We start from the raw sequence: 25,641 nt of genomic DNA on the forward strand, positions 1-25,641 counted from the left end.
GCTTTCCCAAACCTGTGTGTCTAAGGTTCTGTCTCTTCCCTCAAGTTCTATCTTGCCTTCTTCCCAAACTTTACTTTTCCTTTGAGGCTTAACATATATTAGGAACACTGACATGTGCGCCACCACAACATCACATAAGGATTGTTTTATTTTATTTATTTCAATTTTTTTACTGTGATACTCACTTTATTGTGGTGATCTTGAACTGAACATGCCACATCTCCGAGATCTGCTTGTTCTTTAGGGCCTGGTACTATTTTCAGGCTCCAAGAGGACTAGAGAAAAGCCAAGCACACTGTCTTAGGCTCCAGCTAAAACTTTTTTAAAAAACATTTTATTTATTAAGCTGTTGTTAGGTTTACAATATTGAGTATTGTTCCATAATACTGACATTTGGAACATAGGTGAGCAGACTGTAGCCAGGAGTAAGAAGGGGTAAAAATGGCAGAGGGAAAGCACATGAGGTGTTGCTGCACATGCACCAGGGCATCAAGGCAGGTCTTGAAGCATCCTTGCAAGTTTGCAGAAGGGGCACCAGCTCTGATGGTCTGAATGTGGTGGGTGGGTGACTGGGCTCTGCTGCTGCTCTATTTTCCCAGCCATCAGTCTCAGAAAAGATTCTAAGATTCTGCAGGAACAGCATTCAGACATGTAACTGGTCCCACCCTTTCATGTGAACAGAACTGGTCCTCTCTTTTCCTCCATCCCTCTCTCTCTCTCCTTCATTTCCACCACTCACTGGATTGAAGTTAGAGAAAAGACACATTTGAGGCTTTCCCAATGTTTCCAGACGTAAAGAGATGTTTAGCTCTATGAAGGGTGATGGAGGCAAGCTGAGTGTTTGGCTGACATGTCAATGGCACTTCAGTGGGAGCTGCTTCTCCACACCCCACTCCGTCAAGGTGCTGCCTCCAGCCTCCAGAGTTCTGGTCTACATTCCAGGGAGTGGGCCCACAATCCCTTGGACTCTGATGCTCCATTCCTTGCTGAATCTGCTGCCCAAAACACTGTTTTTGGTTTAGCACTTGTTTTCTGCAGGAGGTGATCAGGTTTGTTGAAAGCCCAGAGGAAACATTTCTGAAGAATTTTAGTGTTTAATGATAAAAGAAAAAAAAATGCCCTACTTTTCTAAAAACATTGATTTGTTTTAAACTTGTCTTAAATTTCAAGAAAACATGTCGGGTGCAGAACAAAAATGTGGCTATTGCCCTGCTTTCCTTAAATCCCTCATTTTCAAAATTCAAATGATAGAAAGGTAAATCTCCATACCACTTTGCAGCAGATGGTTGTTACTGACCCTAATCCATGGTGTTATTTTCTGTGTGTTTATTTTTTACTGAAGTATAGCTGCTGTACAATATATGTGAGTTTGTTGTTGTTTTGTTGCTCAGTGCTATTCAATGCTTTGCGACCCCATAGACTATAGTCCCCCGTGCTCCCCTGTCCATGGGTTTTCCCAGGCAAGAATACTGCAGTGGGTTGCTCTTTCCTTCTCTAGGGGATCTTCCTGACCCAGGGATCAAATCCGAGTCTCCTGCTTGGCAGGCAGATTCTTTATCACTGAGCCACCCAGGAAGCCCATATGTAAGTTATGGGTGTACGATGTAGTGATTCACAGTGTTTAAAGGTTATATTCCATGTAGTTACTATGAAATATTGGCTATTTTCCCATGTTGTACAATATATCCTTGTGGCTTATTTTTTACGTAATAGTTTGTAACTTTTATTCCCCTATCCCTATATTGCTCCCCCTCCCCCTCCCCCAGTGGTAATCACTCGTTTATTCTCTGTATCAGTGAATCTGTTTTGTTGTTGTTGTTGTTATAGTCGCTAGTTTGTTGTATTTTTTCAGACTCCACATATGAGTGTTATCATACAGTATTTGTCTTCCTCTTTCTGACTGGTTTCACCATAGCATGATACCCTCCAAATCAACCCATGTTGCTGCAAATGGCAACATTTCATCCTATTTTATGGCTGAGTAGTATTCCATTGTATATACATACATGGTGCTCTGTTTTTAATTATGATAACCGGAGGTCTTTTTTTTTTCTTTTACATTTATTAAAAAAAGCAGACCCTTATTCTACTGAGATATTGCATTACAATTTTAAAACTACCATGGAAATACCAAGCAGCCTGTGTAGTGAGAAGGACTAGAATTTTAGAGTCAATGTTAGTTCCAAAGCCTTGGCTTAGTTAATGGTCTTTTCTAAGTCTTCTTAACTTATCATTAACATTTAGAAAATGGTATAGTTAAAAAAGGTAGTACTCAGCCTGCAGGGTCCTTGTAAGAATTTAATAAGGTAATACATGAATTTAGCACAGCACCCTGTACGTATATATGTAAGCCAGCATAGCACAGCAAGTATCAGCCAGTTAACAGTTTCTTCTCTTGCCCCTCTTCCTCCTTATTTTTAACTACTTTCCTTGCAATTTGAGGGGGAAAATAGGGGAAAAAAATCCTTTGGCAGAATCAGATGAGATGTAACTTGGTATTGTAATAATGTGAGGCACTGGGGAATGGTTAGGTTGGGACTAGAGCTGGTAAATATTACAAGCAAACTGTCTGTTGGACTTTTGTTACCAATGCTTAGCCTCCAAATTGTCCATTTTGGTTTCACGGATGATCTATAATCAAGACTCATCTAGGTTTCTAGTTCAGAAGGGACCTGTTTTCAGACCTCACTTTATAAGGACTTTGTGTCATCCTCTTAAATGACCGGAGCCCAGATGCTGTGACCCCTCACATTATCTGTGAGCCATGCATTCACTTTAGAGCAATAATAGCACCCAAACATCAGGAATTCTGTTTTCTTATCCACAGGGATCCAAGAACTTTTTGAGGATGTTTGCACATTTCTCTCATTTCCCCCAAAGAGGTTCATCCCTGAAAGGAATCACATTTCAGTGGTCAGAGTCAGTGTAGGGAAAATTCCACTTGGAGGGATGTTAGGAGGGGGCATTTCTATAAGATTTCATTCAACGCTAGTGTTCTGTAACCTTTTTTAAAAAAATTGGAGTATAGTTACTTTACAAGGGGGCTTCCCTGGTTGCTCAAATGGTAAAGAATCTGCCTGTGATGCAGGAGACCTGGGTTCAATACCTGAGTCAGGAAGATCCTCTGGAGAAGGGAATGGCAACCCACTCCAGTAATTTTGCCTGGAGAATCCCATGGACGGAGGAGCCTGGCAGGCTATAGTCCATGGGTCACAAGAAGTCGGACACGACTGAGCGACTAACACTTTCATTACTTTACGATGTTGCATTAGTTCCTGCTGTACAGTGTCGTGAATCAGCTATATGTTTACATTTATCCCCTCTTTTTGGAGTTTCCTTCCCACTTAGGTCACCACAGAGCATTGAGTAGAGTTCCCTATGCTATACAGCAGGTTCTCATTGGTTAGTAGTGTGTATACTCCTGGAGGAGAAGGCAATGGCACCCCACACCAGTACTCTTGCCTGGAGAATCCCATGGATGGATGAGCCTGGTGGGCTGCAGTCCATGGGGTCGCAAAGGGTCGGACACGACTTAGCGACTTCACTTTCACTTTTCACTTTTGTGCATTGGAGAAGGAAATGGCAACCCACTCCAGTGTTCTTGCCTGGAGAATCCCAGGGACAGGGGAGCCTGGTGGGCTGCCGTCTCTGGGGTCGCACAGAGTCGGACACAACTGAGGTGACTTAGCAGCAGCCTCATACACCTGGAGGAGGGCATGGCAACCCACTCTAGTCTTCTTGCCTGGAGAATCTCAGGAACAAAGGAGCATGATGGGCTACAGTCCATGGGGTCTCAAAGAGTCAGACACAACTGAGACAGAGCATGCACACACGCGTGGTATGTATATGTCAATCCCAACCTCCCAATTCATCCACTCCTCTCCTTCCCCTTTGGCATCCATATGTTTGTTCTCTACATCTGTATCTCTATTTCTGCTTTGCAGATTAAATCATCTATACCATTTTTCTAGATTCCACATGCATTTTTAATATACGATATCTGTTTTTTCTCTTTGACTTACTTTGCTCTGTATGACAGACTCTGATAAGTCTGTCAGTCTACCATGTATCTTCAGTAAGGTTTTGTAACCTCTTGAGTCCAGAGAAGGAATCTGGCAAGCATACCAGAAACTCTATGCACAGCTATGAAATTAGTCAAAATTAGTTAATTTCTTTTCATGTCCATCTTGAGGTTAGTACCACTGCTCTCATACCTCAAAAGCATTTAGTGATGTGTGTGTGTACAGTCGCTCAGTTATGTCCAACTCTTTGCGACCCCATGGTCTGTAGCCCACCAGGTTTCTCCGTCCATGGGGTTTTCCAGGCAAGAATACTGGAATGAGTTTTCATTTCCTCCTCCAGATTAGTGATGGTTAGCTATTGTTAATAAGCCAGATTTCTCAGGTAGCATCCTCGTTTGGTTCTGTCTCCCCCATCCAACATTTTGAAAACTAGAATCTCAATTCAGAATAAACTTTCAAACTGGCAGAAAGAAGAGAAGCTGTCACAGAGGGGTGAAGAATTGATCAGCAACTCACTTTCTTCTCCAGTTTAGCGGATTCACGGGTCCTTTCTGTCCACTGTCTGCACCCCAAGGTTCCTGACTCGACATTGCAAAAATGAGAAACCCAAACCCCAGAAGAAAAAGCACTACCTCCCATCCATTTAATGTTTTTTTAATATTACATTTAAATAGTATTTTAATGATGTTAGAAACAGGAAAAAAAATTGTTGAAAAATGGAAACTAATTAGTATGGAGAATCCAATTTGCAAAGCCAACTTAGTATTTCTAATAGCAAGGTGTTGTATTTTGTGGGATTTTTGGGGTATGGGGGCACTGGGGGCATTTGTTGCTGCACACATGCTTTTGTTAGTTGCAGAGAACAGGAGCTGCTCTTCATACTCTTCATTGTGGCGTGCGGACTTCTTATTTCGGTGGCTTCTTTAGTTGTGGAGCACAGACTCTAGGCACTTGGCCTTCAGCAGTTGCAGCTCCTGGACTCTAGAACTCGGGCTCAACGGTTATGACTCATGGGCTTAGTTGCTCCGCAACATGTGGGATCCTCCTGGCCCAAGGATACTACCTGTGTCCCCTACATTGGCAGGTGGCTTCTTATCCACTGTGCTACCAGAAAGTCTTGTATTTTGTTTTTTTTTTTGTTTTTTTTTTTTTTTTTTGCCCTCTGAGGATCCTTCTAATAGGACTGTAAGATTAGAACTAAATCCCAAAGGAAAGAGTTGGCAGACCCTTTCAAGATGGCAGTACATTTCTCATCAAAAACTGTGGGATCTTCAAGAGAGGACCCCCTGCTTTTGCATGTCAAACAATGCCATATTTAGGCAGTGGTACAATTGTATTCGAATTCTTGGAACTTGAACTTGATCTCCATACCAGAAGCTAGTGACCCACGAGCCTGTCAAACCTTGATGCCTCAGGGCTGCTGTGAACGTGATTGTTCATTGTCAGTTGCTGATTATAGCTCCCTCCAGAATGCATTCGGGCTTGAGAAGTACAGAATCAGTTCCTTAATCAAGAAGATGGAACTGCCAGGCTCCCCCAGATGAGAGGAAGCTGCAGATGAGTTTTGGAGTCCTAGCTCATGGATAGGATGCCTTTACAAACCCACAGGTGCCTGCTATACATCCCCTCTCTGTCATAGTGTGGTAAAGACAATAACATCATCTGATGATGGGTTTATTCTTTCCAAATTTCAAGATTGAAATAGAAAGACGACACCTGAGTGGAATTCCCAGGTCAGCCAAGCACTGTCCAGTCCTCATAAGATGCGCAAATGCAAGCAAAGCTCCAAAGAAGTCTGTGAGGGGATTTATTTCATGGGACTTGGTATTTCTTACATTTGAGTTTTACCTGATAGTTAATTAAAATCCACGAGTAATATAATAACACTGGGGCAGGACTGGAGCGAGGTGAATGGCGTTGAAGTTCGCACGTGGCCCTGACCTTGTGAGCTGAGTATTCATCTGAAGTAGGGGAATTCAAATTTTCTATTCTTTTGCATTGTCATGCCTCGCGTTGATAAGCGCAGAGAAATGTAAATAAAAAAGACCTATTTCAGAACCTTCCATACAACCTTTTTGTTTTATGACAAAAGACAGTTAATTAACATACTAGCAGTAAGCAGCCTTCCCAAACTCATGCTAATTATGTATTCTGTTGACCGTGACTCTAGTCATAAGGTAATTGGCTCCCAGCAACATGACATTTCAAATCATCTCTTGAAATTACATCAAAAAGCCAGCCTGTTTTGTTTTGATAGGGGAACAATCAATTTGATAAGTGGTAACACAGCTCATTGTTTCACATTAATTAGACTAATTGCTGCATGTTAGCCTCTGAAATAGACAGAACTTGGAGAAGACAAAGGCTGCGGCCTTTAGCATGCAGTGCATGCGACGGTTCCACTTGCTTGCACAGACTGTAGGCAGAAAGCAGAGCTGTTAGGAGGCTGCCTTGCGGGAGGCTGGGTGTTAACAGTGGTTTGATGTGTTATGCTTAATACACTGGCTTTCAATTATAGCATCCAGGTTCCAAGTCCCACAGAGGAATGAAGAACTGTTTCTCAGCTAACCGGGTTTGGGTTAGATGCAGTGTAACAGCCTTCTCTCCTACAAGACTCAGACATTCTTCTGTCCCGTCCCTGCCAGGGAGGTCCAACCAGCCCCCCTTTGTAGTAGTCTGGGCATCCATGCCTTTAAAAATCAGACTGAAACAAAACAAAACCAAAGACCAAAAGAAAAAGACGATTTTCTTTTTTCCCCACTTACAAAACAGTATTTTAACCTGCAGAGAGAGATTCAGCCAACTGTTATTGTGGAAACCTAACACTCGAGCCTGCAAATGCCTTTCAGTTTGACAAACTGTACCGTGGTTTCTCGTGGAGATCACCCGTTTGGCCAGATCGGACCATGTGATCATTAAGACAACAGCACATGTCAATCTCAATTGGCAACAGAGAGAATTTGACTTGTGACCTGCCTGGACCTCTGATGCTCACATAGGTTGATGAGATCATGTTACTGGGCGTCTGATGCAATGGAACAGGACTCCTTTCCAAGGGAAAAGGCATCCAGGACTTGAACAACCCAGATGCACTGCCTCTGTCATGCTGACACTATCTGCTTATCCACACACAACTTCCAAAAATTGCTAGCTAACTAAACAAATGTGCACCATGACTGCCTGTTGTTTGTGTACCTATGCGTGTCTCTACGGTTTTTATAGATGAAGTGGGGAATTCGTATAAATATTTCATCCGGCAGTTGCATATCATCAGATTCAAAGCGGTGAGATGGTAAATCATCTTGTTGGCTTTGGGCTGCATTTGACCTAAGAGACAAAGTTTCAAACAACAGCAGACTCTGCTACCAGCTCCCACGGCTCCTTGCAAAGAGTAGTTTTCACAGGTTCACGGTGTGGAAAAGACTTTTCTGTTTCTCACTAATTTCTTCAGCTTTACCAAGAGTGGTGTTGTCTTTGAACAGGATGGACAGCCTATAAACATAACAGGTTTTTTCTTTTTTTCCTTAAGATAACACGGCTGCATCACACATCCCCAAATTGTAAGTACAACATTCCTCCATTTGTAAATGCTTACGGGCGTTCATTGAAATGACAGAGGGAATTATGATAGTGACATTCGAACCTGGCTTGGAAAATGAATTTGAAACATTTAAACGCCAATGATTTGCTTCTTTGTCTGAAGGCTTCTGGGACAGGGAAGGTAGGGGGTCGGGGGGGTGGAAGGAAGCTGCAGACATTGGTACCCAAGGAGAGCGTTTCAGTTCTTTTTCTTATGCCCTAAAAGGAATGATCCTTTGGCAGAAACTTCAAAGCACAAATTTGTGCAGCAGGTTTAATTTGGTCATTTAAAAAAAAAATAGTGTGTGGGGTAGCAGAGGCAAGCAATTAAATGACTGCTCCTACAAGTTAATACATCTTCAACAGCCTTTTAAAAAGGTACAAGGATTTGCGATTTAAGTGCCCTAATGTGCTGTTTTCCCTGTAAAATCCCAGGGTTTATTCTGACGGTAAATGATGGAGCAAAAAAAAAAAAGAAACCACCACCAAGATTGAAGCCCCTTAGCATTCAGTTTAAGTGCTGGTTCCGCTCGCCTGAGCACACGTTGGAAGCAGCTTTGTTAGGATTCCAGCCGGCACCCTGGCTGTCACCACTGGTCCTTGTACAGTCAAGCCCCACTCCACGCAGAGCAAATCTTTGCTCAGTTAAGCGAGCGTCAGTCACCGGTGAGCTTGGCTGCTGGCCCAGGGCTGTTAGACCCGTCCCTGCTACACCTGAGTGAGATATTGACAGGACATTGCTACCCAAACAACAGAGTTGAGGCACGGGATAAAAAAATAAATTAATTAAATTGTCATGGGGCTGACAGAATAATTTTGAAAATGCCACTTACACATCCACTGTACAAGCCAAACAGAGAAACTACTGCTTTGCTTGCAGCAATGTAGTGTGTCTCCTTTGGTGGGTTGCTTTTTTTCTTTCTTTCCTTCTCAGGATGTAGATTTGGAATTGGAGGGGTGGGCGGCGGCGTGCGGGGACGTGAGAAGGGGAAGAGAGGTACTAGTTGATGATTTACCTTGTTGAACCTTTTGGCCAGTTATACTTGTGAGATTTGCATAAGGCCTGCTATCTACTGAACAAAAGTTCCCCCAAACCAAGATACTGTGGAATAAAGTGACAAGGCTTGGGAAAGTAGGGAGAAAATTCTGACAGTGGGTAATTCTGCTGAGGAGAAAAATAAGGATCAGAGAAAATCAGGGACAGAGGAAGAAAAAAAAAAAAAAAGATGTTAAGTAAGAATAGTTTTTAAATAGGAATGGCTGGCAGAGCTATTAATCACACAGAACTCTGAGCTACAGGGGTTGTGGAGGCCTCCCAGAACCAAAGGACAGAGGCTCCACAGAAAATCCTGAATACACCATCAAAAGCCCCCAACTTGCCCCAATGTGCAAGAGATGACCTGTTCAAGTAAGCTAAAAAGTCGATATAAAAATCTAAGGAGTTTTAGCAAATATTTAGTCTTTGGTTTTCACTGTTGAATTAATGGTCTGTTGTGGTAGTTGTTGCAGGAAGGCGGACCCCTTCCAGGGCCCGAAACTGGGCTCTTGTCTAACACTCAGAAATGAATTGTCCGAGGAGACACATGTGCTCACAAAGCAAGAGATTTTATTGGGAAAGGGCACCCGGGTGGAGAGCAGTAGGGTAAGGGAACCCAGGAGAACTGCTCTGCCGCGTGGCTCGCAGTCTCTGGTTTTATGGTGATGGGATTAGTTTCCGGGTGGTCTTTGGCCAATCATTCTAATTCAGTCTTTCCTGGTGGCACATGCATCGCTCAGCCAAGATGGATGCTAGCGAGAGGGATTCTGGGAAGTGGACGGACACGTGGTGTCTCCTTTCGACCTTTCCCGAACTCTTCCTGTTGGTGGTGGCTTATTAGTTCCGTATTCCTTATCAGGATCTCCTGTCATAAAACATCTCATGCAAATGGTTACTATGATGCCTGGCCAGGGTGGGCGGTTTCAATCAGTGTGCTTCCCCTAACAGTCGTGGCAGTTCTTACTCTCATCCTAAGTGGAAAAAGTGAATTTCATTGATGGCAATAGATGATTCAGGTCCTTCTGAAGCTTTGGAGGGAGGCGGAGGAGGGAGGGGGAGGGGTGAGCACACTGATGAACCTGAACCCTCTAGCAAGGCTTTGTTTCAAGAAACTCTTAATTGGAGGTTTGCTGGGAGAAATCAGAAATTACTGTAGGTTCTGAAGATTTAATAACTTCTTTTAAAATAGATTCAGGGTGGGATGAATTGAGAAAGTAGCATTGACATATATATACTGCCTGCCTGCCTGCTCAGTTACTTCAGTCATGTCCGACTCTTTGCGACCCTATGAACCGTAGCCCGCCAGGCCCCTCTGTTCATGGGATTCTCTAGGAAAGAATCCTGGAGTGGGTACCCATGCCCTCCGTTAGGTATATATACACACCATGTGTGAAGTAGATAGCTAGTGGGAAGCTACTATATGACACAGGGAGCCCAACCTTGCACTCAGTGACCACCTAGAAAGGTGGAATTGTGCTGAGGCGGGGGAGGGCTCAAGAGGAAGGGGATATATATAAATATGTATATAGTTACGTAGTTATGACTGCTTCAAATTGTGCCACAGAAACCAACACAACATTGTAGCAATTATCCTTCATTTAAATACATAAATAAAATAGATTCAGTATTCTTGTAATGTGTATATGCTATCTGAATGCATAATTTCTCCTGGAACTTATGGAATTTGTGCTCAGAGCTGTGTCTGTGTTTAAAAAAAAAAAAGACAGTTCTGAGAGTGCTGGCATTTTGGTCCCCCCACATTGCCATCTCACATTCCTGCTAGAGGTAGATGTTTTGAGACTCCATGGACTGGTGTAACTGGAATGGTGAAAGGCGGTCCTTTCTATTTCTATCTTTCACTCACAACTATAAACACAAACCCTCTGGCTGACTTCAGAGAATCTGGACTTTCACGGCTCAGCCAAAGATGAACTCAGAGCAAAGAAATAAAATCACTTAGTTACAAGTCAGTATTGAGTGCTTACTATAATACAGCATGGCTCAAGGCACTGAGGGAATATCTTTAAGGTATATATAAGATCGCTTTTCTCTTTTGCTCTTTTGTCTCCTAGTATCTAAGAGGGGTATCTGTGCCTTATAGAATTGCTGAGAAAATGAAGTGACTCTAAGGCTCCCAGCCTGGTGTTATAGTTGCCATTTTTGGAACTGTGAGCCGTTTATCCATGCTAATAACGAATCATGGTGAACGTTTGAAATTTCCTTCTAATATAATCAGGGCCAGATTCAGGGATGTACAGCCTGTGTAGTCACATAGGGTCCAATGCTCAGAAGGGCCCTATATTTGACTTAATATTCTCCTATCACCATCTTGAAATTATTCATAATTTTGAACAAAGAACCAGCCCCACGTTTTTATTTTGCACTGGGCTCCCCAAGTTAGGCTGCTGGTTCTAATATAGTTACTTAATTTTGCTCAAAATTTCTATTTCTTTTCCAACTACAATATTGTCCTTTTTTCTGTGCTATTTTTATTTTTTTAATTAGTTTTTATTTGGGTATAGTTACTTTACAGTGTTTGGTTAGTTTCTACAGTACAGCAGAGTAAATCAGTTATTTGTATACATATATCCCCTCTCTTTTGGATTTCTTTCTCATTTAGGTCACCACAGAGCACCAAGTAGGGTTCCCTGAGCTACACACTGCTAAGTTGCTTCAGTCATGTCTGACTCGGTGCGACCCCATAGACAGCAGCCCACCATAGACAGGCTCCCCCGTCCCTGGGATCCTCCAGGCAAGAACACTGGAGTGGGTTGCCATTTCCTTCTCCAATGCATGAAAGTGAAAAGTGAAAGTGAAGTCGCTCAGTCGTGTCTGACTTGTAGCAACCCCGTGGACTGCAGCCTATCAGGCTTCTCTGTCCATGGGATTTTCCAGGCAAGAGTACTGGAGTGGGGTGCCATTGCCTTCTCCAGAGCTACACACTAGGTTCTCGTTAATTGTCTGTTTTATCCATAGTATCAATAGCGTATACATGTCAGTCCGAAGCTCCCAACTCATCCTACCCACCCTTTTTCCCCCTTGGTGTTGATATGTTCGTTCATGTTAACACATGTATGTGGAATCTAGAAAAATAATATCGATAATCTTATTTGCATAACAAAAATAGAGATCCAACTACAACTCTGATTGGATACTTTAGCTTTTGGCATTATCAATACCAAGTAACAATTCAATTATCCCCCCCCCCCCTTTTTTTCACTTTCTTGCTGCTGCTGCGTTCCTTGCATTAATGCCCAGTGTGTCCCAACCACACTGCAATTCTCAACCTTCCTTGCCTCGTTGCCCCATTCCTGAGAGAAGATGTGCGTTAGTTTTCCTCTGTGTCTCCGGGCCCTTCCTGTTCTTCCTGAATACACCTTCTTTAACCGCCATTCAGCTCAATTTTTCCCTGTCTCCAAGCAGAAACCAACCTGCCTCAAGGGTGTCCTCTTATCCTCACGGCACCTTGTTATATATCCACCTACTCTAACCGCTTCTCCAGCTGCTGCTCTGGACACGAAACTATTTTCAGGCGCACTGAGGAGGGGGCAGCCTTCTCTTTTTTAAGCCTGTTGCCTCCCTCCTCCTGATACATAGTCGACGCTCAAGTTGTTGACTGAATAAATAAACAACTAAACCAATGACCAGGGCTGCCAAGAGCACAAGTGACTAATTTTCCTCTCATCTTTGAAACATTTTTTTCTCTGTTTTCTTCCTGCTAAGTAGTTTTGAGGAACAGAATGCTGAAAATGCGTGGACTGAGAACCAAAATGGAAAAACAGGGAGAAATGAGTTCCAAGAATTGGTGATGACCAAGAATTGGTAAGAAATTAAATGGATAGCATTGTATACCACACAATCAGTAAAATGAAATCCTTTTTGGAATATGTATTCTATTCAATAATATGAGGTTTTTTTTTCAATTTTTAATTTAATTTTATATTGGAATGTAGTTGATTTTAGTGGGGAGAGCTAAGAAGGCCTTCTTAAGTGAACAGTGCAAATAGAAGAAAACAATAGGATGGGAAAGACTAGAGATCTCTTCAAGAAAATTGGAGATATCAAGGAAACATTTCATGCAAAGATGGGCACAATAAAGGAGAGAAACAGCAAGGACCTAACAGAAGCAGAAGAGATTAAAAGGAGGTGGCAAGAATACACAGAAGAGCTATCCAAAAAGTCTAATGACCTACATAACCACAATGGTATGGTCACTCACCTAGAGCCAGATATCTTGGAGTGTGAAGTCAAGTGGGTCTTAGGAAGCACTGCTACAAAACAAAGCTGGTGGAGATGATGGCATTCCAGCTGAGCTGTTTCCAATCCTAAAAGATGATGCTGTTGAAGTGCTGCACTCAGTATGTCAGCAAATATGGGAAACTCAGCAGTGGCCACAGGACTAGAAAAGGTCAGTTTTCATTCCAATCCCCAAAAAGGGCAATGCCAAAGAATGTTCAAACTACCATACAATTATGCTCATTTCACATGCTAGCAAGATTATGCTCAAAATCCTTTGAGCTAGACTTCAATAATATGTTATCAAGAATTTCCATATGTACAAGTTGGATTTAGAAAAGGGCAGAGGAACCAGAGATCAAATTGCTAACATCATAGAGAAAGCATGGGAATTCCAGAAAAATATCTATTTTGACTTTGTTGACTACACTAAAACTTTTGACTGTGTGGATCACAACAAACTGTGGAAAATTCTTAAAGAGACAGTACCAGACCACCTTACCTGTCTCCTGAGAAATCTGTGTGCAGGTCAAGAAACAAGTTATAACCAGACATGGAACAATAGACTGGTTCAGAATTGGGAAAGGAGTATATTGAGGCTTTATATTGTCACCCTGCGTACTTAACTTCTATGTAGGGTACATAATGTGAAATGCCAGACTGGATGAATCCTAAGCTGGGATCAAGATTGCCAGGAGAAATATCAACAACTTCCGATATGCAGATGATACTACTCTAACAGCAGAAAGCGACGAGGAACTAAAGAGCCTCTGGGTGAAGGTGAAAGAGGAGAGTGAAAAAACTGGCTTAAAACTAAATATTCAAAAAACAAAGATCATGACATCTGGTTCCATCACCTCATGGCAAATAGATGGGGAAAATGTGGAAAGGTGACAGATATTCTTTCCTTGGGCTCCAAAATTGCTGTGGACAGTGACTATAGCCACGAAATTGAAAGAAGTTTACTCCTTGGAAGAAAAGCTATGACAAACCTAGACAGCATATTAAAAAGCAGAGACATCACTTTGCTGACCAAAGTCCATATAGTCAAAGCAATGGTTTTTCAAGTAGTCATGTAGGAATGTGAGAGTTGGACTAGACAGAAGGCTGAATGCTAAAGAGTTGATGCTTTTGAATTGTGGTGCTCGAGAAAACTCTTGAGAGTCCTTTGGACAGCAAGGAGACGAAATCAGTCCATCCTAAAGGAAATCAACCCTGAATATTCATTGGAAGGACTGGTGCTGAAGCTGAAGCTCCAGTACTTAAGCTACCTGATTCGAAGAGACGACTCATTGGAAAAGACCCTGTTGATGGGGAAGATTGAGGGCAGGAGCAGAAAGGGGCAACAGAGAATGAGATAGTTGGATGGCATCACTAACTCAGTGCACATGGGTTTGTGCAAACTCCAGAAGATAGTGGAGGACAGGGAAGCTTGGCATGCCTCAGTCCATGGGGTTGCAAAGAGTCGGACACGACTTAGTGACTGAATAACAGCAAGAGTTGATTTACAATGTTGTGTTAGTTTCAGATGTACAAATGTAAAGTAATTCGGTTATGCATACACATAGTCTTGTTCCAAGGTCTTAAGCATGTTTCAATAGCACACTAGTTTATAAAATCGGGGGCTTATAAGCCTTTAACACGTGAGCCTACAAGACAATGGGGAACCCATAGAGGGATGGATTTGATGTTGGGCAGAGATGTGAGTCCATAAATTATGTTGAAATTTGAATGCTAAATTTGTGAGAGCATGTAGTTTTCAGAGGAAAATGTCTGACTTTCATCAGATCCTCATAGGAGCCTCTGGCCCAAAAGTAATTAAAGACCCCTGCTTTGGTGTCTTAATTTGAGAAAATGATGTTTCTTATTAAAATAGAACACGTGTATAATGACTTATCATTCATTATTAAAGGGATACTTTCCTGAGTTTTAACCTCTCCCCCCACATATACCCCAGTTTATCAATTATAAGTTTGAAAAGATGTTTCTTAAATGTCCCCACATTGTTTGAAATATTTCTTCCTTGCCTTTCAAAATTATCTACATTGTTCCCCTGCGTTTCCCACCAGCCTGTGTGTTCTTCATGCTATTTGCGAATTCCTCAGTGTTAGAAATGAGCCAGGAAAGGGCAGTTGAGAAAAACGCGTGAGCCGATGGCTAGGGTCGTACACCGCTTTTGTTGCTTTGCTTTTGTTGTTTTTAGAATCTGTGTCACTGATGTACTTGGAGCATTGCTGACAAGATGTTATTGGTTTCCTGACCACTGGGCAGATACCTGTGTTGAGAGGTGTTAAATTTTCAGTAAAATCATCTGTTTTAGTACCTTAATTTTACTAGTGATGTTCGCTCATTTACAACTGAATTTTTATTTTTCTCACCTTTAGAAACTTCTATTTCCTGTCTCTGTTTTAGTGTAATTTTATTTGAAAGGTAGTGAGATTCCTCCTCCCTGTGTGTAATAGATTAAGATAGTTTTTTATTTACAAATAAATGTGGGTTTAGGAGGATATCACATGGTTCTCAAGAATATTACACGTTTCTCAGGCTATGTATGTGATCATTCTAAATTAATGACAAATGGGGTATTTGCAGTTATCATTACAGATAAATTTACCCAGTTTAGTAGAAGGATCTGGAATGCTTATGTATTCTTTTTTCTAATTTGTATGAAGGATGTAAGCTTTGACAAGAGTTCATAGAATACATTTTATCCTTTTGGTTGAGATTTTCCAAAGTTTTTGAAGTAAAAACTTCACTGTGATAATATATCTCAATGTTCTTGTCTCTTTTTGATCATTATATGGCTTTCATTCCCCCTCCTCTGAATTCTTTCCACTGTCTAGAGTCTGAATTGAGAAACCATTCATAATTTCTATAATCTTATGTTGTATATGGATTATATAACATATAATTGTATAATCTTTCCCCCTGAGATAAACTGTAAGCTCCTTGAAGACAGGGACTTGTGTTCTTTGTACTGACAATAAATCCTAGCCAGATGTCAGACCCATTTAGTGCTTTCCATTCCTCACTGATTCACTGATTATAATGACCCCCTCTACCCTGAGACAGAGAAGGCAATGGCACCCCACTCCAGTACTCTTGCCTGGAAAATCCCGTGGATGGAGGAGCCTGGTGGGCTGCAGTCCATGGGGTCGCTAGGAGTCGGACATGACTGAGCGACTTCACTTTCACTTTTCACTTTCATGCATTGGAGAAGGAAATGGCAACCCACTCCAGTATTCTTGCCTGGAGAATCCCAGGGATGGGGAAGCCTGGTGGGCTGCCGTCTATGGGGTCACACAGAGTCGGACACGACTGAAGTGACTTAGCAGCAGCAGCAGCTACCCTGAGAAATCAGATCTAACATTCAAGTTGTGCTTCTACAGGTGTTGGTAGCATCTCTGACTGTTTAAAGTTTGCTGGGGTAGATTTACAACTCCTGAAATATTTTCTAGACCTGGCAGAAATAACAAGATAGTGTGATGGTATAATGGGTAGAAATGCATGACCAATTCTACAGAATGCGAAATGTTTAGGAATGAAAAATCAGTTACAGATTTACCTTTTGCCCATTGTCACTTCTTTGAAAATACCCTGATAGTATTGCAATGGTATAGGGTAACCAAGTGAAGGTAACATTTACTGAGGCAGCTCTTGGGGAACAGCACACATAAGAGCTGACAGTCCTCAAACTAGCAAAGAATAATGGCTAAGAATATGAACCCTTTAGGGTTAGAGAAGATCTTGGAAATTATATAGCCAAGCCTCTTCATTTTGTTGGCGAGGGGGTTGATTCCCATTTAGATGTCTATTCAAGATCATATAAGCAGTATTATTATTATAAGCAGTTAGTATAAGGCAGGCACTTGCTTAAATGCTTTGTGCTTATTAACTCATGACCTCACAGAACTGCATGAGGCAGGTATATGTGTATCCCTCTTTGTCCCTCCCCACACTGTCCCAGCCTTAGGCCAAGCTCCCATCACCTCCTCTTAAGACTCAGTAAAGGCCTCCTAACTGGCTGTCCTGCATCCATTCCTTCTGCCCAGGAAGACTCGGCCTTTGGCAGACTTAATAATCGTTTGAAAACGTCTCTCTATCCAAGGCACAGTCTTGCCCTTTATGACCATGTGTTGCTTGTGGATTCTCAGGAATAGCCCTTCCTGGCTCCCCAGACGCCCCCTTCCCACTATCTCCCTTGCTCGTGGTTCTGCAGAACTTCCCCCCACACTCCCTCCCCTGTCAGAGCTTTTGCTCATGCTGTCTCTCCGTCTAGAATGTTCTCTCCTTTCTCTCTCTTTTTATTTTTTTTATTGGAGTATAGCTTCTTTACAATGTTGTGTTAGTCTCTGCTGTACAGCAAAGTGAATCAGTTATATGTATACATATATCCCTTCTTTTTTAGTTGCCTTCCCATTTAGGTTGGGAGCTTCCCTGGTGGCTTAGATGGTAAAGCATCTGCCTAAAATGCAGGAGACCCGGGTTCAATCCCTGGATTGGGAAGATCTCCTGGAGAAGGAAATGGCACCCCACTCCAGTATTCTTGCCTGGAGAATCCCATGGACGGAGGAGCCTGATAGGCTACAGTCCATGGGGTCGCAAAGAGTCGGACACGACTGAGCGACTTCACTTTCACTTTCACTTTCCCATTTAGGTCACCACAGTGGATTGAGTAGAGTTCCCTGTGCTGTATCGTAGGGTTTCACTAGTCATCTATTATAAACTAGAGGTGTATATATGTCAGTTCCAATCTCCCAATTCATTGCATCTCCTCTTCCCCCAGAAGTTTATTCTCTAGATCTATGTGTCTATTTCAGCTTTGTGAATACAGTCATCTGTTCCATTTTTCTAGATTCCACATATGAGCAGTTTTACTCTTCCTGACTTACTTCATTCTGTATGACAGTCTCTAAGTCCATCCACATCTCTGAAAATGCCACAACTTTGTTCTTTTTTGGCTGAGTAATATTCCATTGTATATATGTACCACATCCTCTTTATCCATTCCTCTGTTGATGGACATCTAGGTTGCTTCCATGTGCCGGCTATAGTAAACAGTGCTACAATGAACACTGGGGTGTGTGTATCTTTTTGAATTATGGCTTTCTCCAGATATATGCTGGGTCATGTGGTCATTCTATTTTTAGTTTTGTTAAGGAATCTCCATTCTGTTCTCCATAGTGGCCGCATCAAGTTATCTGTGCATTTCCACCAACAGTGTAGGAGGGTTCCCTTTTCTCCACATTCTCTCCAGGATTTATTGTTTGTAGATTTTTTTGATGATGACCTATCTGACTGGTGTTAGATGATACCTTGTTGTAGATTTGATTTACATTTCTCTTAACTAGTGGCTTTGAGTGCTCAAAAAAATGAAAAAAATGGGTGGAAGACCTAAATAGACTTTTCTTTTCTCTTATATCTCCCTTTCATGGACATATTTCTCCCCACCAGATTTTAACTCAGAAGTCATGGTCTCCAAGAAGCCTTCTCTGACTCCTTAGCTAAATTAGAGGCTACTGTTAATAAGCTTTGAGCCCTCATATTCCTGTGACTTAGCCCTGTTCCTAAAGTTAATGCAAGCCCTAATGTATAGCAGACACCACAAATTTGTTGAAGAAGGGAAAGAAAGAAGGAAGCTCTAAGATACCAGGAATAATTCAGTCTGTTTTATTTCCATCAAAAGAGTCAGGGTTTGGAGTAGCCATATCTACACTGAATCCCCCTGTACTGCTTATTTACTGAGAAAATGCCTGGAATGGAGATCAAGGGCAAAAGACTAGTCAAAAGTGATGCTGAGAAGAATTCAAAATAATCTCTATGGATACTTTGCTCTGAAACAAGAGGAACATAGCTGCCCACTTCTTATGTATGGGCCATGCATCGTGACTGCCTTCCCAGAAATACGCTATGGAAAGAGGGATGGGGAAGAGAAACTTCACGCTGGAGGCAGGGGCAACTTGACAAAGAAGGCCTCTTCCAGGTGATCAAGGTCAGCCCAACCATCATAAATCATGTCAATAGTATGTACCATTGAGATGGCACTTTACCTCTGTGGTCTTCTGGCCCCAAACCCATCACCCCAATCTAAATATGCAACAAACCTCAAGCAAATCTCAGTGGAGATTCTATTGAGTCCTTAACCAGAACTCCTCAATACTGTCGAGATCATTGAAAACAAAGTTTGAGGAATGTTAAAGAAACCTGAAGCCTCATGATAACTAAATATGATGTGACATCATAGATGGGTCCTGGAGCAGAAGAACAATAGGTACAAATTAAGACCATTTGAGTAAATAAGAAGTTTAGTTAATAATCATGCATCAACAGGGGTTCATTAGATGTGACAAATGTACCCTTGCTAATGTAACATGTGGAAAGTTAGAGACTGGATACCAGATGTACGGAAGGGAGCGCTCTGGTACTATCTTAACAACTTTCCTGCAGATTTATTTCTTTACTTATTTGGCTGCACCAGATCTTAGTTGCAGCACATGAGATCTTCCATCTTCACTGTGGCGTGTGGAGTCTCATTCCCTGACCAGGGATTGAACCCAGGCCCCTGTATTGAGAGCCTGGGATCTTAACCACTGGACCACCAGGAAGTCTCTACAAATTTAAAACTATCCTAAAAAAGAAACCCTAAGCTGCTTCAGTTTTGAGGTTGAATGACTGGAGCAGAGTTAGTAGTGTCAAAAGACAGCCAAGAAGTCACTCAATTCAGTCACTCAGTTGTGTCCGACTTTTTGTGACCCCCATGGACTGCAGCACTCCAGGCCTCCCTGTCCCTCACCAGCTCCCAGAGCTTGCTCAAACTCATGTCCATCGAGTTGGTAATGCCATCCAACCATCCCATCCTCTGATGTCCCCTTCTCCTCCTGCTTTCAATCTTTCCCAGAATCTGGGTCTTTTCTAATGAGTCAGTTCTTTGTATCAGGTGGCCAAAGAACTGGCTTGGAGCATTAGGAAGCATGGAAGGGGTTGGTGGTGACCTCAGGGTTAAGGGGATGCTAGGCCCTAAGGAAGAGGAGGGCCACAGAAAGTCAGGCAGGGAAAGGAAGGAATGGAACTGTATTGGAATTAGGATAGACTGTAGATGCCAAGGGAAGATTGTTTCACAATTTGGAAAAATGTATATTTATCCATAACATCTCAATGGACATGAATTCAAGCAAATTCCTGGAGACAGTGGAGGACAGAGGAGCCTGGAGTGCTGCAGTTCATGGGGTCATAAAGAGTCAGACACCACTTAGCAACCGAAAGACAACAACAATCCATAACTTAGGAGAAGAAATTGCTCAAATGTTTGTTCTGTTCGTATTTAAAAGTGAGGCCCTAAAAAAGTGATGGTGAGTTGATGGCTTTGAGAATAGAGATCCTGAATGGGTTGCCTTTATTCTAGGGTGATTTTGTAGATCGGTTTTGTTCTTGTTCATGAGAGAATCCCAAAGTGCTGGTGTTTGTTGGCCTTTTCTCTAGATCCTTCTGTTCTCTCCAAGACACTGGAGGCAGTGTCTTGCTTTGGGGATATACAATTGCCTGAGAAAGTCCTGGGAGCCTGGTTGAGGGGTGGGGAGGGGTGGTGATGAGGGTAATGCAGGCTTTCCTGCAATGCCCTCATTTTCAGCAAGGTATACCCAATGCCCTTGACTCCTGAGCTTTCAGAGTGTAGAGTCCTGCTTCGTGTAGGCATCCCATTTTGTCTGTGTTCACAGTTCACTTCCTGTGTCTCTCTTGAACATTTATTCCTCTGAACTCTGCTTTTCAACTTCCTGTACCATAGTTCAGGCTCAAGTACGTCCATTTTTATCAATGATGGAGGATGTGTTTCTGTTTGTATTGTTGTATTGCAGATAATTTCTAAGATGAAGGGGACAGAAAAGTCTTTACCTTCTTGAAATCAAAATTCCAGGATCCTACATTTAAAATCACCTTTGTTTTCTTATATATGTGATTGTGTTTTTTAAAAAGATGTTAAAAGTTAATGTATTACACAGTCTGATTATTTGTCTGTTTATTTTAGTGGAAAAACAGTTGTAATCAAGGAACAGAGCTGTCATTTTATTTTTCCAAGCCTGTTGGTTTTAAAGTTTAGTCCTCGGAGCATGTTACTTTATGCCTTTAGGGCAGTCCTCTCATTTTTGAGAATAAGCAGTCTTTTGTCAAGTGATGCAGGAATTCTAGCTTGTTATCTGGAATGGAAATTAACTGAACCTGAGGCCCTTTCTTGTACGACCCTAGCCAGTTCTTTCCTCTTTTAATATTTTAGTGATTTTTTTTAAATGACAAAGAAATGATTCTGACTCTTGGTTTCTTGAGCTGTATTTGTTTGTCAGCTAGTTGAGAGTGAAGGAAAGGAAGACAGCTTTTCTTGAGTCTTTTCTTTCCCAAAAGAAGACTAGCGCTTACCCAAGTCCCTAAAGATACAGTTCATGCAATCCATGGAAATGATTTCCCAGTGAAAGTTTTGTTTTTTCATTCATGCACCTTGAAGTTTTCTTTGCTCAAACTTCAACTGTGCTGAGCAAAACCTTTGCTTTTCTTCTTGTACTCAGTACAAAGTAATGATAATACTTACTAATATACGTAAGTAATAACTACAGTAACTCTCTCCCAGAAGAGATCACTGTCTAGCAAAGGGGTTTGTTATTGTTTAGTCTCTTAAGTCATGTTCAACTCTTTGCAATCCCACGGACTATAGCCCACCAGGCTCCTCTGTCCACGGGATTGCCAAGGCAAGAATACTAGAGTAGGTTACCATTTCCTCCTCCATGGGATATTCTCAACCCAGGGATCGAACTCGAGTTTCCTGTATTGGCAGGTAGATTCTTTACCGCTGAGCCACCTGGGAAGCCCTAGGAAAGGGTTTAGTCAGTGGGGAAAAAAAATGTTGCCCTGTTAGTAAATGTCATGCATGTCTCTTAAGAGGCTTCCTAATGGGTGCAAGATTAAACCAGTCAATTCTAAAGGCAATCAGTCCTGAATATTCACTGGGTGGACTGATGCTAATGCTGAAACTCCAATACTTTGGCCACCTGACGCAAAGAACTGACTCACTGGAAAAGACCCTGATGCTGGGAAAGATTGAAGGCAGGAGAAGAAGGGGGTGATAGAGGATGAGATGTTGGATGGCATCAGCAACTTGATGGACATGAGTTTGAGCAAGCTCCAGGAGTTGGTGATGGACAGGAACCCTGGCATGCTGTACTCCATGGGGTCGCAAAGAGTCAGACACGACTGAGCAACTGAACTGAACTGAATGGGTGCATCTTCATTTCTCAGTGTGGTAAGAGTGGTTCTTGTACCCACTCATTAAGCTGTGTTTTCCCAATAGGAATACATTAGAATTTGGGTGGATCTGGAGGGATGGATGTATCATGAATTATTTACAGTTCCCACCTACAGACAAAGCTGGGAAGGTGTTGATCCCTGCTTCTCCCCAAGCTGTCAAGTTACCAAGGGACACTTAACCTTAGGAGTGGCTTCCCCAGGTCATCTTGAGAATTATTCTACTGTCCCCTGAGACCCAAGAGCTCCAGGAGCTTATTTTTTTCACACTTACATCAGCCTTTAGTCTTTCCCATCTTGCTGTCATGTCTTAGCTGGCAAGGCCAAGTTTTAGTTTGTAATCATGAATGCTTATAAGGCAGCAGGCCAAGGCTTCCTAAATTGCTCGCTGAGCCTTATTGTAAATTTATATTGAACTCTTAATGGTGGGAGCATTAAAAAAAATTGGAGCCTTTGAAAGGTGATCTCATTTCAGATTTTTTTCCCCTTTTCTATATTCTCTGGGTGAAACCACATTATTAAAAAAAAAAAAAAATCTTCAGTTAAGCCAGAAGTCGGGAAGTGTAATTGTCATTGAATTTACTTTAATGATAAAAACAGGAAGGAGATGATCATTCATTCAGAAAATGGTTATTGGATCTGCTCTGTCCTAAGGCACGCTACTGAACCTGAAGATGAATAAGATATGGCTCCTATCCTCAAGTTACTTAAAGATTAGAAGAAAAGAAAACAAAACCAAAAACCCTACAGTGCCTGTTAGCATGCATTAAAGCTGCAGAACAAATTACTAGTAAATGTAATGGCTTAAGACAGGAGCTGTCTGTTACCTTATGAAGCTTCTGAGAGTCCAAAGTCTGGGAGCATCGTAGGTGTCTACTTCTGGCTCCAGGTCTCCCATGAGGTTTCAGTCAAGCTGGTAGCCAGGACTGAGGTCCTCTGAAGTCATGACCGAGCAGGAGGGTCTCCTTCCAAGTTTCCTTCTCTGGTTCCCAGCTGGAGGGCCTCAGCTCCTCACCACGTGGAGTTCTCCAGATGGCTGCTCAGGGTGAGGCAGCTGGCTTTCCCCAAAGCTCACAATTAGGGAGAAAAGGAGGCCAAAAAAGAAACCACAGTGTCTATTATAATCCAGCCTCAGAAGTGACATGCCATAATTTCTGTGGTGTTCTATTGGTCACACAGACTGATCCTGGTACAGTATGGGAGGGGCCCATACAAAGATGGGGCTTCCCAGGTGGCTCAGTAGTAAATGCAGGAGGTGCAAGAGATCCCTGGGTCAGGAAGATTCCCTGGAATAGGAAATGGCAACTCACTCCAGTATTCTTGCCTGGAGAATCCCGTGGACAGAGGAGCCTGGAGGGCTACAGTCTGGTGAGTCATAAAGAGTCAGACATGACTGAGCGACTGAGCACTATACACAGATACAAACACAGAAGGGGGAATTTGGGGAGGGGGCATTCAGGACACCTACCATCACAGTCTTCCGTCCAAACACGGACCTGCTCCAAAATTCCCTGGTGGCCTAGTGATCAGTATTCCAGGCTTTCACTTCCACGGCCAGGGTTCAGTCCCTGGTCAGGGAACTGAGATTCCATAAGCCATGAGCCATGGCCAAAAAAAAAAAAATACTGACCTGCTGAGTCTCCAAGATTAGCAATAAAAGAAGTGTGATCAAAAATATCCAGATGTTAGCAACCACCCTGGGAAGAAAAGTGTTGTATTTGGGGATCGGGTGGTAAACATGAAAGAAAGATGGGCCAGCCAAAAGGGACAGCAGCTGAGAAAATCTGTCTGGAAAATTTGTTAGAAATTCTGAATTCTGTATGACATGACTCTGATTTTGCAAAGAAAAGCATTTAAGGTCACTGATCATATTCCCATCAGCAACAGACTTCGAGCAATTCTTTTCCACTAAGATCCCCGTGCCTTATGAAAATTGAAATGGGGACTGCAGGAGAGGCTGTACTTGAATGAGTCCCTTCCGTGGTTCCTGTGATACGGCCTCAGAATCAACCACAGCTGACCAGTTTTTCTTTATCAAGCATTCTATTTAACAAAGCAGTGAAGGGTTTGTTGTATGATCATCTAAGAAAAAATTTCATCACCACATTTATAAAACTAGTGATTTGGGCTAAAGTATCAAATTCTGCTGCTTAGTTCTCCTCTCAAAGACTGAATTATTTTATATAAAGACACCTATTAAATAGCATTTATTCAAGCTGAGGAAATACACCAAGAGTACTCTATGCGTTTTTCCTGTGGGCCTCCACCCCAAGTTTCCTTCATGGATGTAAAAGATCTGATTTGTATCTCCCCCTTTCTTCTGAATATTTGTTTCTGAAGCAGTGGTTGAGGGTTTTAAATATCAAAAACAGCTGTTCTCTCCTAGTCTTCCCCTGCTTTAACCTAGCAAGAACCTAGGGAGTACATGGAGCTACTGCTAAGTCACTTCAGTTGTGTCCAACTCTGTGAGACCCCATGGACTGCAGCCCACCAGGCTCCCCCGTCCCTGGGATTCTCCAGGCAAGAACACTGGAGTGGGTTGCCATTTCCTTCTCCACTGCATGAAAGTGAAAAGTTAAAGTGAAGTCGCTCAGTAGGGTCCGACCCTCAGCGACCCCACGGACTGCAGCCCTCCAGGCTCCTCCGTCCATGGGATTTTCCAGGCAAGAGTACTGGAGTGGGGTGCCATTGCCTTCTCCAGGGAGTACATGGAGAGGAGACGCTAAAGAGAGAGGAAGAATAAATGACATTGGTATTACTTTCTAGTACTCTACTTATGCTCAGAATGACTTCCAATCCTTGCTTAATTTGGGACTAGATCTAGGGAAATGGCCAGATAGAGGACATGATACAAAATGAGGTATTTAGCAAGTTGTGCATGGGCGTCATGGAGATAATGAAGAATACTGACAACATGCTTCTGCTCCATGCATATGTGCTTGGATACGTCCTGTTGGTCTAAATATTACTCAAATATTCCATTTCAAATTTAGATTCATATGCTCCTGGTAAAATGCATAGTAGTTATAGGTAATGCCGGGTAACCTCACGTTCCCTCTTTGATCTTTATAATACATTTGTCCTGTATTTCTTATCCTAGCAACAAAAAGAAATTCTAGTTGACAGCAGAGCAACTAAACTGTGATATTTTGTGGGAGAAAAAATAGTAAAGGCTGGGTGTTCTAGTCATGGGTTTTAGCAAGGCATGTAATATGATACCGAGGCCTGAATTTTCTCCTCTGTAAAGTTATGAAGAAGATATAGTTGATTTATCTAGGTTTTCTTAGGTCTAAAGTTTTCTAAAAATAGTTTTCTACAGGCTGACTTTTTTCTGAATATTTGTAATTTTAATACAGTTTACAAACGTAAAAGTGCTGTGCTTGTAAGTAAAACTTATCAGTGAAAAAATTTCTTTCTTATAAAGTCCATTTCTAGATTGCTTCTGTAAATATATCTCAGAATGTTTTTGTGATGGTGGTG

At 42.2% G+C, this 25,641-nt stretch overlaps 1 protein-coding gene and 1 non-coding gene across 10 annotated transcripts in view; both read left to right on the forward strand.

Annotated features, from left to right (window-relative positions):
- Positions 1–25,641, forward strand: part of ESRRG (estrogen related receptor gamma) — a 693,861-nt gene that overhangs the window by 350,001 nt on the left and 318,219 nt on the right. For 4 of the 9 annotated variants that reach the window (XM_044943185.2, XM_044943188.2, XM_044943187.2 and 1 more), the window contains one exon: positions 12,364–12,459. The exons of 4 other annotated variants lie outside the window; for them this stretch is intronic. In XM_044943185.2, coding sequence (XP_044799120.1) covers positions 12,446–12,459 — 14 coding nt within the window. In that variant the 5' untranslated portion in view covers positions 12,364–12,445. Of the gene's footprint in view, positions 1–7,551; positions 7,583–12,363; positions 12,460–25,641 lie in introns of all 9 variants that reach the window. One more of the 9 variants, XM_044943193.2, reaches the window with a different exon arrangement.
- On the forward strand, positions 17,308–17,379 carry TRNAF-AAA. Its single transcript has one exon. It is a non-coding gene; the product is annotated as a tRNA-Phe (tRNA).

The sequence above is a fragment of the Bubalus bubalis genome, chromosome 5 (assembly GCF_019923935.1).
Source record: "Bubalus bubalis isolate 160015118507 breed Murrah chromosome 5, NDDB_SH_1, whole genome shotgun sequence".
Lineage (NCBI taxonomy): Eukaryota > Metazoa > Chordata > Mammalia > Artiodactyla > Bovidae > Bubalus > Bubalus bubalis.